Below are 18,429 nucleotides of genomic sequence, written 5' to 3'. Positions count from 1 at the left end.
ATAAACGTCTTATGGCAAATACATAATTTGTGCAGTCTTCCTGAAACATGCTTTTGCGTTGGAAGTTTTAAAGGGAATGTGTCATCAGAAAATGACTTAAGCCCCTATTACACGGGGCGGCGGAGAGGAGCAAATGAGCGCTGTCAGAGCATGTCTATTGCAGTCTATGTCCATGAGTCTTTCTGTAAAGCATGTCACTAAATGCTGTTAAAAAACGCCCAGGCAAGATGGCAGACCATATAACAATGTACAAAAAGTAAATAAAATTAAAGTCAGAAAATAGAAACAGATTAAAATAAAAAAACAAGCTTTTAGTATGTGATTCTAATCAGTAAAAGAAAATTTAGGTGACACATTCCCTTTAAAGGAGTCACTATATTATACTTACTATGAAAGCAGTAAAAGTTTCAAAATAATACAAAAAAAACAAACAAACAAAAGCACAATACTCATTACTGCTGCACCCAAACAGTGGTCTCTGGGATCATATGTCATACTACTGGAATCACTGCTATGGCCAATGACAGACTGAAGCAGTTGTGTGCCCGCCGATTGTAAACAGAGACCAAGGGGACGGCTGGGCAGTTTGCGCAAGATCAGTTTACTTATATTTTATTAAAGTCACTTTTATTGAAGTCCAGCAATTTATTTTTACTTTTTAAAGTGGCAAGCCTGGGTTAAACAAAAATTTTAAAATGTTGTCATCTGCCATGATCCATCTCCCACTGCTGCTGGTTCAACCATACCCAGTACCCTTTTCTCACCACTTTCCCGTCTACCCATGAGTATTCTAGTAAATCACAGACCTTTGCGAAGTTCCAGCGCTGAATGAAGTGCCTGGCCACATCACGTGCAGCTTTCCCATGTACCACAGAAGAAATGTCGTGCCAGGGCATTCTAGGTGTCTGGTATCTGTCAATGAAGTCTAAAACAGGGATTAAAGTTTAACAAACTGTAGTAAGATGTACACACAATAAAGCATAAAACTTGTTACATCATGTACATAGTGACTAATTTTGGTTGTATATGGCAGCTAGTTGCATGTTGGTTGTTGTACGTGGATCTTATTATACCCTTAAAAGATTGCACAACAAACATTAATCAGACAGGGTCATCTCTAGGGGCTCAGTAGCTTACCGTCAAAGGGTTTATCCAGCTGCACCCAGTCTTTGAAGACAAAGTTGCAATAATCTTTCCCATGCCAGAATCGCGTTTCACCAAGAAGTTCTCCCACACCAGTCTGTAAGCTGCGAACAGATCCCCTGTCTGTAATTGGTCCAAACACAGGAATGGAAAATATCACTCAGACAGTGTGAAAAATGTTCTAAGCAGGTTCACTGTCTGTAGCTTATCTATGAAGCATAAAGAAACACTACCACCAATGCAAAGAATTATAACACCTTGCCATAACCCGCATCATATTTTCTCATAGCTGCAGGTCGGATTAGTTAATATGCATCCAGTTTATTATTATTTTTTTTTTTTACATGTTTAATCATATGGCAATGTAGGAACACCACTTTAAAGGACAAGTGCCATGAAAAACTTTTTCCCAGTAATTGAAGCACATTACAAAGTTATATAACTCTGTAATATGCTTCAATCACCTATCTGCCTCCCTTCCCTGTCTTTTCCCCCCTCCACCCCCCACCAGGAAGTGTCCTGACTCACACAGACCTGATTACTGTCGTCACCTTCACCAAGCTCTTCTCTCAGCTCCTTCTCCTGTTACACTAGCCTCCCCCCTACCCTGCCTTGTCAGGTGACAGGCTTGCTCAGCTCCCATTGGCTGAACAACTGCAAGCCATCACTTGGACTGGGGAGGGGGGGCTGCTGTAACAGGACCTAGAGCAGCCCTCCTGCTGATGACTCATCATCACAAGAAGGAGCTGCCTGATGACGGTGACGACAGTCATTAGGTCTGTATGAGTCACGACACTTCCTGGTGGGGGGTGGAGGAGGGAAAAGACAGGGAAGGGAGGCAGATAGGTGATTAAAGAATATTAGAGTTATATAACTTTGTAATGTGCTTCAATTACTGGGAAAAAGGTTTTCATGGCACTTGTCCTTTAAGATGTGACCACACTACCTACAAACAGGTAGCATACAACGTGACTATGGGACTAAGGAAAACTTGCACGGTGCCCTATGTACCTAGGTGAGACATGCAAAGACAACATTTGGGCTATCTCAGGGTATCACCTACCACCAGGGCCACAAGCAACAGGTGTCACCATGCAGCTTATGTCGTCTTATAAGAAGTTTCCCTGGCAAAAACAAATTGGTGGCCTATCTACAGGATGGATTAACAGTAGGTGGGGTGCAGACACCTGGCACCCCACTGATCAGCTGTTCAGTATTCACACACAGTGAATAGGGTTGGGAGCAGTGCACTCATGTGAAGAGGCTGGGCCTGGTTACTGCAGTCCAGCGCCCTTTTACTTGAGCTGAGCTGCATCACCAGCTCTACACAGCGGGTGGAGACAACTGCTTCAGGCCCTCCCAATGTGTAGTCCGGGTGCTGAACAGCTGATCAGAGGGGGTGCTGGGTGTGGACATCCTTTCAATCACTGAATGATCACCTATCCTGTGGATAGGGCATGAGCCTGTTTTGCCTGGAAACCACCTTTAGGTCTCAGTATCTGCCCCCCATTTGGATACTGCTTGTGTATAACCTACATTCACACCTCACATTTTTAGGGAGTAACAGACAGACTATGGGTAAGGAAGGTGCAGTCAGTGCCATCAATTGTAGCAGTCAGAGTTGTTGTCACTCTTTTTTTTTTTAAGTTGCATATTGAGCTATTTTATAGTTTACCCTCAGGGCTCAGTAATGGAGACTGGAGAAACCTGTTTGCTTTCTCCGCTTCAGCTTTATCTTACCAATGTGCTATTTCCGTAACTTATTTAGTAATAGTTGGTTATACATTTTAAGAGGTTATGTTGCAGATTCATTCTATCACATGATTGGCATAACTTGCACACTGCATCTCTTCTTCATGACAAATTTACAGCTGAATACATTTCTTACATTGCCATTGGTTAGAGCAAAGTATATTTCTACAGGAAACTCCCATCTAAACCATGGTAATGCCTGGGCCTCACCACGGTCAAAGTTCTTGTTAAAACAAAAAATCATTCAAAATTTTCTTATCGCCCCATTCTCTCTTAAACCCAGTACAACATTAAGACATGCACAACAGGAGTCAATGGTGCTGAACCAAAAACTGGACAGGCAGAGAAGAGACTGTGCAGTACATAACTACTTCTGTACAGTCAGTGACACCAACATCTGGGAGTGTCTCACAGGCAAGGCCTGTGTCAGTTTGATGAGCTCTGGCTTAGAGGAACTGTGCACTACCATATGCTCATATTATAGGTGAGCAATTGGTACCAGATCTTTTCAATAACACATTTCACCTTAGTTTGTACATATTACAATACAGGTGCAGACCTAATAGCTATGAAAAGGTTAAATTGGGGTTCATGCTCCTTTTTACTTACCCATAAAGAAGAGTATTACTTAGGTATAAGATGAAAAGCTTATGCCAACACCAGCACAGTAAAGCAGCATATATCAAAAGCACTGACATGTTATCTGTGCTTTTTTGCTTTTAACAAGCCAGCACCATCACCATAACAATTTAGACTGCATATAATAATGAACAAACTATGTAAGCATTGCCTTCAAGAACGTATACAGCATTTCAGGCTAGCCTTGTAATTTATATATTGGTTCTTTCCTAATCTGGGTTCTTACGTCATATGCAGCGGCTTCCGCATTCATGATTACATGGCTTGAAACATGATGACAAATTACTACGATATCAGTAAATATTATCAGCATACCCTTTGCTTTTGCCTAATTACCCTTACACAACTATATAAAAAGCAATGAAATGTGACAAGGCCCAAGGCATCTGGTTACATATACTGTAACATGTAAATGGTTCCTACTTCGTGTAATGGTGCATATAATATGTGATGTGTAAAATTTCTCTTGGTTATTTATTTATTTGGGCCTTCGTGTATTGACACAGTTATGGCACTTTATTCTACAGTCAAACTTACTCCATGTATGCTAGCCACAATATGTACGTAATGTGGCTGCATAAAAGAAAAATGTAGCTAATATTTTAGGACTTTCTGGACATGTATATATATTGGCCTGAGCACAATATGATATATTTTTTTCAATGGATAAAATTATTAACCATGCAGAGAAGTTGATATACTGGACAGGACAGATCCTTTTCAGAAAATAGTCTTAGGCTGCATTCCCACGTTCCGTGATCCCCCCGCGCCTGGACAGCATCTGTAATTAGATGCTGGGAGCGGGGGAGACTGTATTCATAAGCGCCGCGCTGTAATGAATCAGCCGCGCGGTGCTGTTACTACAGCGCGGCGCTTATGAATACAGTCTTCCCCGCTCCCAGCATCTAATTACAGATGCTGTCCGGGCGCGGATGGACTCCGGTACATGCATTCCACGTCCGTGATCCGTCAGGATCACGGAACGCAGCCTTATGTCCTAAATACGAGAGCAATATGCAAATATACATACACCCAGTACAGCATGTTCTATACAAGGATGGGGGGACGAGGGGTGTTAAAGTGTACCTGTTGTGTACCTGCCACGTCCTCCTGTTTGTACCTGTATTATGTGATACTTCAATAAAAAAGAACAGCTAGTTATTGATGAGTGCCGGGATCATCCTTTATAATCTGCTGGGACCAGTTCTGACCACGAGAGCACCTCCCCACTGCAGTGTGCCGTCTTACTCCAGTAACGGTCTATGGAGCCAGACTTTTTTTTACTTACACAGAGCGGGGAGAGGAAGCGCAGCAGCACGGTCCTCTCCCCGCTCTTTCTCCCGATACAGCTTCCAGGGTACAGGTTCTCTATGAAATGTCAAAAGTTTAAACACTTTAAACTCTTTATCCAAATATGCAATTTATAGCTACTTTATGCTCAGCTCTGTCTAAAAAATGGCATCACATGCGTGGAAGACGCCTGCTGTGAGAAATGCAGGTACAAAAGCAGCTGGGGAAAAAAAAAAACAAAAAAAAACCTCAGAACCCATGCATAAGTAGAAACTATTAAGTTAGTTAAGACCCCCAAAAAACTAGGCAGGCCATTAGTACCATGTACCACCTACACCGCACCAATATGGAGTTTCGCTCACTCACCAGAAGTATACAGAGTGGACTTTCGCACAGAACCACTCAAGGGATGAAACAACCTCCGATGAGGTTTAAAACCATGGAATAATTTCTGTTGACTACTGTGAGCATCAGTAAAGCCTGTAGAAAGGGAGATGCTTTTATACAAGAATAAAAAAAATCATAAAGGGACCTTGTAGAACAACTGTATTTACCACACTGGTGTTGGCACCTTACCACAGGGTAGATTCAACTGGCAAGCCCAACTACAGTCATAATAAGCTTGCCATTATGAATAAAGGTGTCCCAGGAGACAGCTATAAACGTATCACTGTGTCTGTGTAGGGCAATGGTGGATACTAGCATAAAGACTTATTGCTTGTTAATTTATAAACACCTAAAAAAGTCTAGCGTGGCCACTTTTAGATAAAAGAATGCAAATCAGAATTTTCATTTGTAATTCTGATTAAAATAGGAACAACAAATCATTACAAAGAAGCATATATATTAGGATGAACAGGGATACCCATCTCAGAGTAGGGCTATCCGAGGACTAGCTTTTACGAACTAAAAGCTTGACCTGTCAAGGCGTGATGGGAGATGTCGTTCTACAACAGCTGAAGGGCCGTAATCTCCTCTCACCTACAACCATTATTTCCAATAGATGTCCTGGATTTCTGCTTAATCATTTTGGGCAAGTGATATTTATACCACACTGTCAACATATGTTTGGGCTTGTAGCACTAGAGAAAATTAACACGATAAGAATGGTTATAGAATGAATAAAGGATAACTACCAGAGGAAATCAGAACGAGACCCCTTATTGCATTATAAAAATAGTAAAACAAAGGACATTGCCTTCTCTCAGTACAGCAGTCTATGGCTTAAAGGTGTACATACACTTTCAATAAACGATCTGTCAGTGGAGTGTCACTCTATACTGACAGCTAATTCGCATAATACATTGATGGCTTGAAATCAGAAAGATTTTTAACAGTTTTCATATATTTAATGTATACTAAACAGTCTTTTCACTTTCCTTCTGCCAGTACTCAGTGTATATAGGAAAAATTTAAGTACATACGTGACTGGCTGTCTATGCTGCTGACGCTGTCTGCATGCTGGAGGTTGTGCTTGTGGAGCTGCTTGTACAGGCTGAACTTCGCAAACTTTCGAGACTTGCCCATGCCTCGTATCTTTGAGCTGTCCACCACTTCTTCACCTTTTTTGTCCTGAACTTGGAAGCTAGTTTTCTTGGTGGACATGTCTTCTCCATTCAAAGCCTGCGTAGATCCGGACAACATCTAAAGAATGTATTAATAATACAGGTAAGAAAAAGTAAAGTACAAAACATCCCAAATGCACGTTTCAGAACTGCCCTGCCTGACCAAGGGCAATTCCAAAACGTGTGACATTAAGAGAAAAGTTTACATTACCGTGTTGATGCCAGTTGTGGACTGTGCGGATACGATTCTCTTGACACTTCCAACATCTGTTAGTCTGTGCTCATCATCATCCCATCTTCCATAGGCAAGGTCAATTCCTCCAACAAAAGCCACAGACTGATCAATAACCACTATTTTTTCATGGTGTGCCCACAAGTACACAGATGAGGACATATGATCAGGATGCCTCATCACCTAAATCAATTAAAAAGAACATCCTTAGTTGGCAACAGTAAGATCAGGCATTATGCTAGTTATATACAGCTGCCTAAAAGCTCAGTAACATCCAGGGTGCTATATTGACAATTGCTTGAGTGCACTTCTTGGCAGTAAATGTAGATGTAGCATTTTTAATGGTTTTGTGAAAGAAGCTCTTTTTCTATATCTCTACTAGAATAAAACCACAACAGTAGCAAAATAATTTACTATGTCATAGTTTTTCCGACTAAAGTGACTGCAGGCCTTTCCTCACTCAGTACTAGTGGTAAATTCAATTTTTTTTTTATTATTTCAAATCTATAAAAGATCTTGAGCATGCACACTAAAAATAGGAAGTACATTTCTCAGTCTATCATCAAGTACTGATGGTTTAGTAACCTGGACCTAAGGAGCCTAATCAGCTGAAAAGGACTTTTATCTTATAAGATATATAACTAAGTTCCTTACAGTCACCTATATTATTGATTTATTAGAAGTCTATTGTCTAATTAAATAGCAGGAGCTGCGTATGTGCTGTCCTTTAGTCTCTGCCTCTACCGTATGCAGCCACTTTGCCTCAGAATAAATTTCTGGGAACTCCAGATAAGCCATAATGTCTGAAATGGTTTAGGGCTCTTATACACAGCCAAAAATGTATTTTAAAATGGGAAATTGTGATGTACCTCATATGTCATGATGTCCCTAAGGGGGTACAGAAAGAGCTTACAACATGATCACTCTTTGTACAGCACTGCTCCCGACATAGAGCGAGCCTCTGTGCGGGTCATTTAAAAGCAGCATTTTTGCTGGCATACTTTTATTAGTAGTCCAGTGGCCACAATAGCTTCCTGCAGCGAGACCTTAGGAAGCAGATTTGTTCTTCAGGCAGCCCGGCGCTTCTGTGTCGTCTCCCAGGCTGCCTGACAGGCTAAAGCAATTTAGCCGATTTTATGGATCAATGAAGTACGTATGTATTTCATTGATTTCTATAAGAAATCATTGTATTGCTCAGAGGAATCCCCAAGGGGGACTGCAAATTTATGTAAAAAAAAATCCCTAAAATCGAAAAAAAAATTAAACAAATAGTAAACACATTTGCTATCGCCGCGCGCAGAGTCATCCGAACTATTAAATTATCAAATTCCTGATCTTGCACAGTAAACAGTGTAAGCACAATAACAAGCCAAAATGCAAAACTGCAGATTTTTGGTCACATCACATCCAGAAAAATTTGAATAAAACATGATCCAAAAGTGAGGTATTAATAAGAAGTGCAGACTATGGTGCAATAAAAATGATACCTCAGATAGCCACACAAACTAGAAAATAAAAGCATTATAAGGATCAGAACAGGGCAATTTTAAACACATCTGTTAATTTTTAAAAAGTAAAAAAAAAAGCTGTAAAATAGAAGTAATATAAAACTGCCTCTTGTAATCGTACTGACTTGACGAACATAGATAACATCAGTCTTGCAACATGGTAGTAGGTCCTGTTTTGCAGTATATTTTATGGAAAAAATTAGCGTGTCATTGCAACATACAATTAGTGTCGCAAAAAATAAGACCTCATAAGGGCCTGTAGGTGAAAAAATACAAGCATTATGGCCTTTTAAACACAATGAGGGAAAAACAAAAGTGCAAAAATGAAAATTGGCTTGCAAGGTGAGACTGCTTGACACTGCTCTGCAATGTTGGTCTTCTTCATACAAAAAAATTGAATAACTCTGTATATAGGTCATACCTTAATATTAGGATGTATACGCAAGAGAGTTCTTTTGCTGTACTCGCTGTTTATGCCCAGTGCAAGTTCCACTTCCTTGTACAACATAACAAAGATCTTGACACCTTGTTGCTGTGAAAGTAAAGCAGAAATGAAAAAAATAACGTCAAAAAATTTGCTGCAGAATAGCAAAAATTCCCAAGTATAAGCATAGTTATTCTACCAGTAATAACTTGTTTATTTGCACAATAAAGAGTTTCCCAGGACTCTCCAATTCTTATATCTTAGTCATATACTCATTTGTTAGCAAAATTGTCTGTACCGAGATTACAGTTTTGTGAAAAAGCCATAAAAGATAACAACCTTGAACATCACAATGCACTTTGGGACCTGTCAGTGTGTCATATCATAGCCGAGGGTCATGTGCAGTACAGAATTGATAAATTATTATTCGCCCATATGCATATAATAAAGATATTTTGACAAATAAAAATGTTGCAGTGCATACAGTTTGCTGTTGTCCTTTAGTTATTCTAAAAAATAATGGCATTAGGCTCTACTCTTCAGCATGTAGTAAGTGACATACCCAGCTTCCCCAAAAATAAGCCCGTTCATTTTTGCTCACAAAGATGCGCTAAGTCTTATTTTCAGGGGATAGCTTATTTTTCCATGAAGTAGTCTTTACGTTTATTATGAACAAAAAAATTAACATTGTATTGATACAATCCAGCAGTTCCTGGACCACTTTACAACAGGGACGGTATTGCAGCTTCCGGCCACCAGGGGGAGCTCAGCACAGCAGGGACAGCACAAGGTATGGTGACAGGGTAACTGCTCTACAGCTCTACATCTGGCGGTCGGGAACAACAGGGGGGAGGCAGGCAAGAGTCTCTTGAAGCTTTGCCTGCACATTTACAAGTGGCGGCCGCGGAAGGAAACATTTGGGTTGTCGGCTGGTGAAGGTCTTCATGTCCTGCATACAGCTGCTCTGCAAGGGACAGTGATGGCAGGGGGAAACAGCGGCAGGCTACAAAGAATCACAGCTGCATGCCCTGGTGTTCTGTTTGGCAGGCATGCTTCCAAACAAAAATTGTGCTAGGTCTTATTTTTGGGGTAAGACTTATATTAAGCAATTAAGCAAAACTTCTACTAGGTCTTATTTTCGGGGAAACAGGGTAGCAGCACACTGACAGTAAGACTACAGGACCACCAAACTAGCACTCTTACTGCATAAGTGTGGGTTTCTGAAGCACTGAATCCGAGGTCACAGCACAGGAAAGGCAGCTGCCGGGCAGGGATAACTGCACTAATGATCCAGGGAACGCACCTAGTGCGCCACACCAGCTAATTAGCATATCACATTTTTGCTACATATCTCCAAAAATTGTACAACCAGTTTCTAAAAGAAGACAACCAGGATTCCCAGAGCTATCACTGCATAACTTTGGGTTAGTAGTAGGTTTTATTTAACTCAAGGCAAACTTGATTTAAAAAGTCTCTCCCATTGTACAAATGTGCTAGGGTGTCCAAATAGTTGTTATTTGCTCCTATAAGCCTGGATTAACGACAGTTGTTTCAAAGCAACGGCCGTTATAAATGATCATAAATAACGGCCACTGTTTTGCAAAAAGGGCCATTATTTGCCCTTATTTTTATATTGTGGGAATTTAGCTCTAATGTGCTATTTCATTCAATGCAACACTTTCAGGGATAGTGTAATCAGACAATTTCTTAATGTTCAAATATAGTTACTATGTTACATTTATTTTTTTTCTAATTTTCCAGTTTTATATTACAGTGAGATGTGAGACCAATAGACAGAGTTCAATAGGTGAAGCTCACAGCTCAGCCTCCCATCTCCCTGCGGAAGAACCTCTACTTACAGCTTTTCTTTTGAGAAGACAATCCAGTCTCCATCGGTTTCCTTCAACCACTGGCCGCTTCAGAAAAATTTCTGGGCTTAACCTTAAAAGAAAGCATTAGACAACATTAATTTGTGTATATTAATTGTACCTCCTACTTCTGCATAGAGAAGTCCCTATTACTTCACTAAGACAACAAAAAACAAACACATAAAATAAAAAATCTGGAAAATCTGAGAAAACAGAACAAAAAAGCAATAGAAAAGTTCTATCTACCACAAAATGCTTAAAAAAAATAAATAAATGAATAATCTACAACTCACTGCTAGTGATGAGCAACAACTAAAATACTCGAGTCAAGTATTTTTTAATGCTTGAGTGCTCGATTTGAGTAACGAACCCCATTGAAATGAATGGGAGACTTGAGCATTTAAACAGGTGCCCCCTGCATGGCAAGGGGAAGGGTGCCTGGTTACCCTTTTAAATGTTTTTGGTCTTATTTTTGTAAATTTCATCCTTTCAAGGGATGTTTACATGAAATATACAAAAAATAATAATAATTTAGCAAAACATTGTGACCTTTGCATTGACAACTACACAATGGCCACAGGCAGTGTACATACTGTATTGTTCTACGTTATATGGTCTGATGTTGCTTTATTATTTGGGCAGCCAAGAATGTGTTTTTCTGGTGCTGTATGGCACTCAGTACATATTGCTAAAATATTCTGGAAGGACACTGTATGGTGGAACTATTCGGGCTTGGCATAGCACTATTATGGAAGCGAAGAACAGCAGTATTTGGGAATGATGTCTAACACACTGGATAACTAATGTGTAACTCCAGGCATTAACATGACTGGTTCACTGTATATCACAAATATATTTGCCCTCCCTTCTTGCCTTGCATCTGGACAAACTGAAAATTAGAAATAAACTCTTTGTGATGTAAGTTACTGGAAACCTTGGCAAACACTGAGGACTGTACACATGCCAAGGTTACCATCATCAACCCGTCACAGCTCTGGGAAAGTGTTGGTAAGGATTTGCAGCTTCACAGGGTTATGCTATTAAAACACTAGAACATTCCTTTTACTGAGCAACCGGCTAGTTCCAAGATGCTGGAAAGCATTAAACCCAGCTAGACCAAACAATCCACAGTCTGTGTTCTCATTCTGTGGTATTCGTGACAGATCCAAGAGCAGCTTTATTTTATTCAATAAATGAGGGTGAAAATTAAGAATATGCTAAATATATTCCTGTTTAATGTGAAATTGGACTCTTTGGTTTAGATTAAAGAGGTTTTCTCAAGAAAATAGACTGAAGAGCTATCCATAGGATTTATTATCAGTCACTGATTGTTGGTGTGCCAACACCTGCCACCCAAAATAAACTTTAGACATGTCAACCGGCTTGTCAGTTAGTGATCACAGCGGGTTTTAGAGTGTATAAGGCTAAACTGCCAGAATTAGCGAGTGGACGGGGAGTGGGTTGTACGGTCGCCATGCTCTATCCCCGGCTATATGTCCCGATCATAACAGGTCTCACCTGATGACATGTCAAAAGTTATTTTAAATGACAGCGAGTCTTTAAGCGTTGTTTTTTATTGGTTATGCTACTACTATGACCATCAACAAGTAAAATTTAAACCGGTCTAGCACTGTCCATAGTCTGGGGAGCAGTCAAATCAACTAATAAACTCCCTTAAGGGTAGCTTCACACACACCGTATCACAGCGGATTTTCTGCTGCTGATCCGCAGATTTGATCTAACTGCACCATAAAATCTGTTGCGTATCCTGTACGTGTAAATGCAACCTAAGAGCGCGTTCACACATACAGAATCTATAGCAGATTTGATGGCACAGATTTAAACTTGCAGATTCTAAGCAAATCTGCAGCTTCAAATCAGCGTCATCAAATCTACTGCAGATCCTATATGTGTGAGTGCACCCTAAAAGGGGTTATCCGGGATTTGAACAACATTGCCATTTTTTTTTTCCAGAAACAAAACTCTCCAGTTAAGGTGTGCTTTGAAGTGATGAGCGAATAGTATTCGTTTGAATAGCTATTTGATCGAATAGTACGTATAATATTATAATAGCACGTATAATAGTATAATATTCGAACGATAACGCAGTAAAAATTCTATAAAAATAGTGATTTCATATTCGTGTCACTTGCTGGTAGGAGCTAGAGCGGGACAGACTGTATACCAGGGAGAGAAAGCTTTTAGGTAAAGTTAGGTAGGAAGGGACCCCAAAAAGCCCCTGTTAGGGCTAAAAGTATAAAAACCATTTATTAAGAAGCTGTTGTGAGATAGGCAGTGTGTTCAGTAATCTACTGATGTACTGTGATTGCAGGATAATACCTGTTATCTTGCTACTACTGATTTGCGCAGTCTGCATCCTGTAAAGGAGTTGAACAACTCTCTCATTTTATTATTGTAAAAAAACAATTCTATATCCGGTATACGGCTGTGTACTGTGATTGCAGGATAATACCTGTTATCTTGCTACTACTGGTTTGTAGTTAGTGTTAATTTTCGTTATTACGTTTTTTACACTGCACCTGATACGTACGCAAGTGCGTACAACTGGACTGAAACGTACGCTTCTACTTTAGGTTCGTAACTTGTTCGTGAGTGTTCGGTGAACACAAACCGATCACAAACATTTTTTTTTTTTTGTTCGAGTTCCAAACCGAAAATTGGGATGTTTGCTCATCACTAGTGTTAGATGTACCCAGGCATGCTTCCCCTGTTGTCCCATATGCATTCCAGAGGTGTTGGCGTAATTTCCTGAGAATTCTTTGTGCACTTGGTGACCTCCTAGTGGTCGAATATTGATTTCCAGGTCCCAAGTATTTTTCTCCCATAGTCCCACGAATCAAATATTTCACTATTCGCTCATCTATAGTGGTTAACAATTAAGCTCCATTTACTTAAATGGAACAGAGTTGCAAAACCTCATGCAAACTGGAGACAAGAGTGGTGCTGTCTTAAGAAGAAAGTGGTCATGTTTTTCTGATACCAGATAACCCCTTTAAAAGGATCTGTATTTCTTAATAAATATTGCACCATTATTAATGAACCAGACTGTAATATGACCACCAAACTTGTGGTTTGCAGCTGGCTTAGGGGGTGGGATGTGTAAGGGCCTTTTTGTTTTGTGTATCGGCTACCTGGCACCTGAGATTTGTCCCATTCTGCCATCTGGACAACATACTGTATATGTGAACAATGCACCCTCTACCCCAGCACATAAAAGCATCTGTTCTAAGATCACAGCTAAGTGACATAGTTGGCTTATCGGTGTTATATATGGTGTTTGCTGAATGGATTATGAATACTTTAGTGTATAATTTAAACAATATATAAAAGTAAATATATTTAAAGCGACGCACATGCTATACCAAATGTACAGGACTGGAATTAATGGAAAATTTCTGGAATTAACAGAAATATAGCTTAACCCCCATCCTACACAAATCTATGTTCAGTTATTATGGCCCATCAGTAATTCTTCCTTTAATAGACCTTAGCCTGCACTGTAGCCTCCTTTACCTACATATACAAAACCATTTCCTCAGGTTGATGCGCAACATACAATGATTATGCATAATTTGTATTAAACGTGATATAAACTTTAAAGTAAAGGGCTTCTCAAGTAAGGGCCAGTTCACACTAAGGACTCATCGCTGAATCAGCGAGGAAAGTGTTCTCACAGAATTCCGCAGGGAATACATGAGTAAAGCTGTCCGTCTGGAACCACCTCTGGCGTAATGTTTCCAATTCCGCACTGAATTTTGGCAAGTATTTTGCGCTGAAAAATTTCAGAATAGAATCTCACAGCTCAATTCATTTCAATGGGATTCTGCCAGCGAAATCCACCAGCAGAAATGACATGTCAATTCTGGCGGAAAGCAGATCCGCCGTTAAAATTCTGTGCGGAAATTCCACTGTACGAACTGCAGAGCGCAAATTCCATTGAACTCACTGGCTCTGCACTATTTTTCAGTGAGGAATCAGCCCTGAAATTCAGCCCTGATTCCTTAGTGTGAACTGGCCCTAAATGTGCCATCATTACAGGCTGAGACAAAGATAACTAATGTTTGTCAATGGAAGCCCAGAACAGTCTGTCCCTGTTGTCAGAGATCTCTAGAGCTCATTTAGCTACATAGGAGTAAATAATGTTTGCAGTCCTTTTTTAACCATGTGCATATGTTTAACCCAACACAGGAGCATTAACAGCAATGACATTTATAAGGATCCAAGGTAATACAAACCACCAATCTGTAATGAAAATTTCCTCCTTTGCAGCCTCCATTGCATCAGCCACATCATTAAAATATCCTTTGGCATTGACATACCTAAAACAGAGCAAATTTATTACCATGTGACAATAAGGTCATACCCCTGAAGGATACATTGTAAAATGCAATATGCTAAGCAACTACGCACTTTGTAATGACCACACAGTAATGGCATTACCTTGTGACTTTGTAATAACAGAGGCCATTTCATTTTTTGCCATTAGGCAAATGTAATAAAAAGGCAAATGGCAGGAATGTGTTTGTTTTTTTTTAGCTGAAATGAGAGGTTACCAGTGACTTACAGATGAGCAACCATTTACGGTGCAGAAATAACCTTCTAGCAGAACTTGTGCAATGATAAGAAACGCATGTTTAGCTTAATTTCAGATTTCTTGAGGTCAAGGTGTAAGGTGATAAATACACGCCTGGATAAACACAGTTTTAAACACTGAATACAAAAACTACTCCTAACATGAGTACATTTAGGCTATGTTCACACTGCGCATGAGTCCGGCCGCATTTCGTACGCCGCCGTACATGTGCGGCTGAAACTACGGGCGTGGGAAAAAAATCGACATGCGGTCGGATGTGTACGAACCGCGAACATACGTAGTACAGTTATGCTTCCCTAGCTTGTTTCGAAGCGATCTGAAACAGGTCATTTACTTGGAAATCTTCGCCCAGCCCAATAAAACACACAGAACCTTTTGGATGAATTTGGCAGAAATAAGTACTTCGTACGGGACCGCATGGAAATCCAGGGCAGTAAGTTGGAACATTTCCGTCCCCAAACAATGGTCTTGTTCATTTTTCACGGCGCCGCATACGATCCAGCCGTAAGCTCATACGTACTGTGCATTGTGTGGCCGTATATCGTATACTTTCAAGCGAACGCATCAACCTCAAAACTACGTGCGTATATTCGCGGTTCGCACTACGGCCGGACTCATACGCAGTGTGAACATAGCCTTAAAGTAAGATGTCTGTCTTCAGGAGCTGTGGGGGGACAGGGCTAGGAAACTAGTAATGCAATAGGGCAGATATATATATATATATTATATATATATATATATATATATTCCACCTAGCATTGGCTGTATAGTTTTGAATATAGGTGTGAATATCAACCCATTTTACTGTTTATAAATATTTTCGTGTCGTCTGTGAAAAACCGTTTTTAGCAGCGGGAACTTACATCTGTTTATTCTTACTAGTGTCTCTTTAGTACTCTGAAGGCATAGGGGTGCACAGTTCCTAGTACGCTTCTAGTACGCTACCATAATACTGCCCAGAGCTCTACCACCATAATGTCCCTTACAACCCTGCTAATTAGAGAGCACAGCAAATAAAATTGGCAAAAAGGTGTAAAGAACATGCTAGACTAAAATGTGTGCAGTCTATAGAGCCAATGTCAGAAAAGGGCTGAGCTTAAAGTGGTAGTGCGGCGCTTATCATTTATTCACAAAATAACACACATTACAAAGTTATACAACTTTGTAATGTGTGTTATGTATGTGAATGGCCCCCTTCTCCGTGTTGCCCCCCACCCACGCTAAACCCGGAAGCGTTGGTGCATTATACTTACCGCATTCGTGTCGACCCCCGTCCACCATCTTGGGACAATGACGTAGTCTTCGGGAGGCCGGCCGAACCGCTCCATCCATCCCTCATGCCTGCCCCCTTATGCTGCGTTACAGTTATGCTCAGCCAATCGCTGCTGATGACGTGGTATAGGGGGGCCGGCATGAGGAACGGATGGAGCGGTTCAGCCGGCCTCCTGAAGATTACGTCATTGTCCCAAGATGGCGGACGGGGGTCGACACGAATGTGGTAAGTATAATGCACCAACACTTCCGGGTTTAGCGTGGGTGGGGGAGAACACGGGGAAGGGGGCCATTCACATAGATAACACACACTACAAAGTTGTATAACTTTGTAATGTGTGTTATTTTGTGAATAAATGGATTAGCGCCGCACAACCCCTTTAACATAAGAACATCACCAACATCTTTATGTCATCTTTATATCACTTTTATTTAGCAAAATTACATTAAAAAAAAGACATAAAAATCTGAAGCACATACCTGAAGCAAAAAATATTTTATGAGCACGTATTACTAGTGAGGCTGGACTGGGGACGAGAGCCTAAGGAGGGGGGCGACACGGCAGGGTTTAGAGGGACCATTTTAGCATTGGGTTTGAGCACATACAGTTAGGTCAAATAAGGGCTAAGGGGGTGGACAATAGGATTGTAAGGGGAAGGTAAGAGAAGGATGGGGGAGAAAGAGGGGAGTTGTTGATGGGGGTGTTTTTAGGGGTGGAGAATGAGGGGCCTTTATAAGTAAGAAGTAGGCTTTTGGGTGCAGACATTTTATGTTTGCTGGGCTCAGTTGTAATCGGTGTCTGTGTACCCACTTACTGGCTGCTGCTCAGAACAGAGTCTGTTTCTGTGTTGTTAAAGCAGCTCAGATTGTTGGCAGAGGATAGAGGGCCTTCGGGGCTGCAGGCGCACGTTGAAGGCCTGCTTCAGGGTTCGGAGGGCTGCCGCATCTGCCTCTTCCATAATGCATCTGACGAGAGGGAGGAACAAGCCTCCTGTGTGCTTGGGCCCAGAGGGCCCTTGGGTAAGGCACTGAATTAGGAGCCCCTCACGGGACCCTCAGTTGGCAGGCCAGTTGGGGGGGGAGGAGTTGCCTCCCCTCCCTACAGGAGAGTGGGTGGTGTCGGGACAGAGTCCAGTGAGCATGCCAGGCAGATCGGGTGGTGTGCTCATCCGGTATTTTAACATGAGGACCGGGAGGAAGTGCAGAGTCGGCAGGTGCTGGCATCTCTGCAGGAATCACAGATTGGATATCGTGAATTAAGCCGCACCTCCCGCAGCCATAGCAGGGCTGGAGCTTCCAGACGTGCCACTCTGACGGCAGGGGATGCAGTGTCACTAGGAAAGGAGCATCCTGCAGTGCAGTTATGTCATCAGTGAAGTGACCGCTCGCCATCGAGTATGGAGGCCTTCCACTACAGAGGATCCACATTAGGATGCAGGACCTTCGACTGCTGGATTCACAGCATCCAGGCGAGTGCTCAGTGTTATTGTCTTTTTCTGCGAGTAATCAGGGTGGGGGGAGTGAGTGGGCAGGGGAATGTGTCCAGGGGTCTGATTTATTGACGGAGTTGCGGTAAATCCTGTGTAGGTATAGGCCATGGGGGAACCACTAGGGGTAATGAACCTCAAGGACCACCTCCATCATAAAGTTAAATTGGGATATTGATACTTGGAGGGATATTGTAACCACCCTGTGTGAGGTATTGTTATTGGAAATGTTTGTTTATTTTGTTAATAAAACGTCCAGCAGATCTCTGTCGATATTTATTGGGAAGTAAGTAGACCGGAAAGAGGAGGTAGGGTAATGTGATGGGCCTCAGCAATACCTTTGCATTGTACACGTCATGAAATCTGGCTGGCCAATATAAAAGTATAGATATTCTAAGCATAGTACTTACCATTTGCAAAGAGTGTGTTTTTCAACTGCTGCATATGATCCAAATCTATGAGCAGTCAGAAAGTTTTTCCCATGCTTCCTAACAAATTCTTCAATAGCCTGACCCCACCATCGTGCATGTCTGTAGCTGTTACACTTCAAAATTAAAGACCTAAAAAAGCAAAACACAGAATACCAATATAGTTAAGGTGGAGAAAAACAAAATAATTCAGATTACATAAGAAT

General features: G+C 41.1%; 1 protein-coding gene across 4 annotated transcripts in view; it reads right to left on the bottom strand.

Moving 5' to 3' along the window:
• PLD1 (phospholipase D1) overlaps positions 1 to 18,429 on the bottom strand; it is a 135,223-nt gene that overhangs the window by 40,201 nt on the left and 76,593 nt on the right. For 3 of the 4 annotated variants that reach the window (XM_069975187.1, XM_069975186.1, XM_069975185.1), the window contains 9 exons: positions 18,206 to 18,355; positions 14,678 to 14,761; positions 10,413 to 10,494; positions 8,551 to 8,661; positions 6,601 to 6,804; positions 6,249 to 6,468; positions 5,191 to 5,304; positions 1,138 to 1,266; positions 807 to 925 (listed from right to left, as the gene is read on the bottom strand). In XM_069975187.1, coding sequence (XP_069831288.1) covers positions 807 to 925; positions 1,138 to 1,266; positions 5,191 to 5,304; positions 6,249 to 6,468; positions 6,601 to 6,804; positions 8,551 to 8,661; positions 10,413 to 10,494; positions 14,678 to 14,761; positions 18,206 to 18,355 — 1,213 coding nt within the window. The remainder of the gene's footprint in view (positions 1 to 806; positions 926 to 1,137; positions 1,267 to 5,190; positions 5,305 to 6,248; positions 6,469 to 6,600; positions 6,805 to 8,550; positions 8,662 to 10,412; positions 10,495 to 14,677; positions 14,762 to 18,205; positions 18,356 to 18,429) is intronic. The other variant, XM_069975188.1, reaches the window with a different exon arrangement.

The sequence above is a fragment of the Dendropsophus ebraccatus genome, chromosome 6 (genome assembly GCF_027789765.1).
Source record: "Dendropsophus ebraccatus isolate aDenEbr1 chromosome 6, aDenEbr1.pat, whole genome shotgun sequence".
NCBI lineage: Eukaryota > Metazoa > Chordata > Amphibia > Anura > Hylidae > Dendropsophus > Dendropsophus ebraccatus.
Note: the sequence above shows the minus strand (reverse complement) of the source record. Positions and strands in the feature narration are given on the sequence as shown.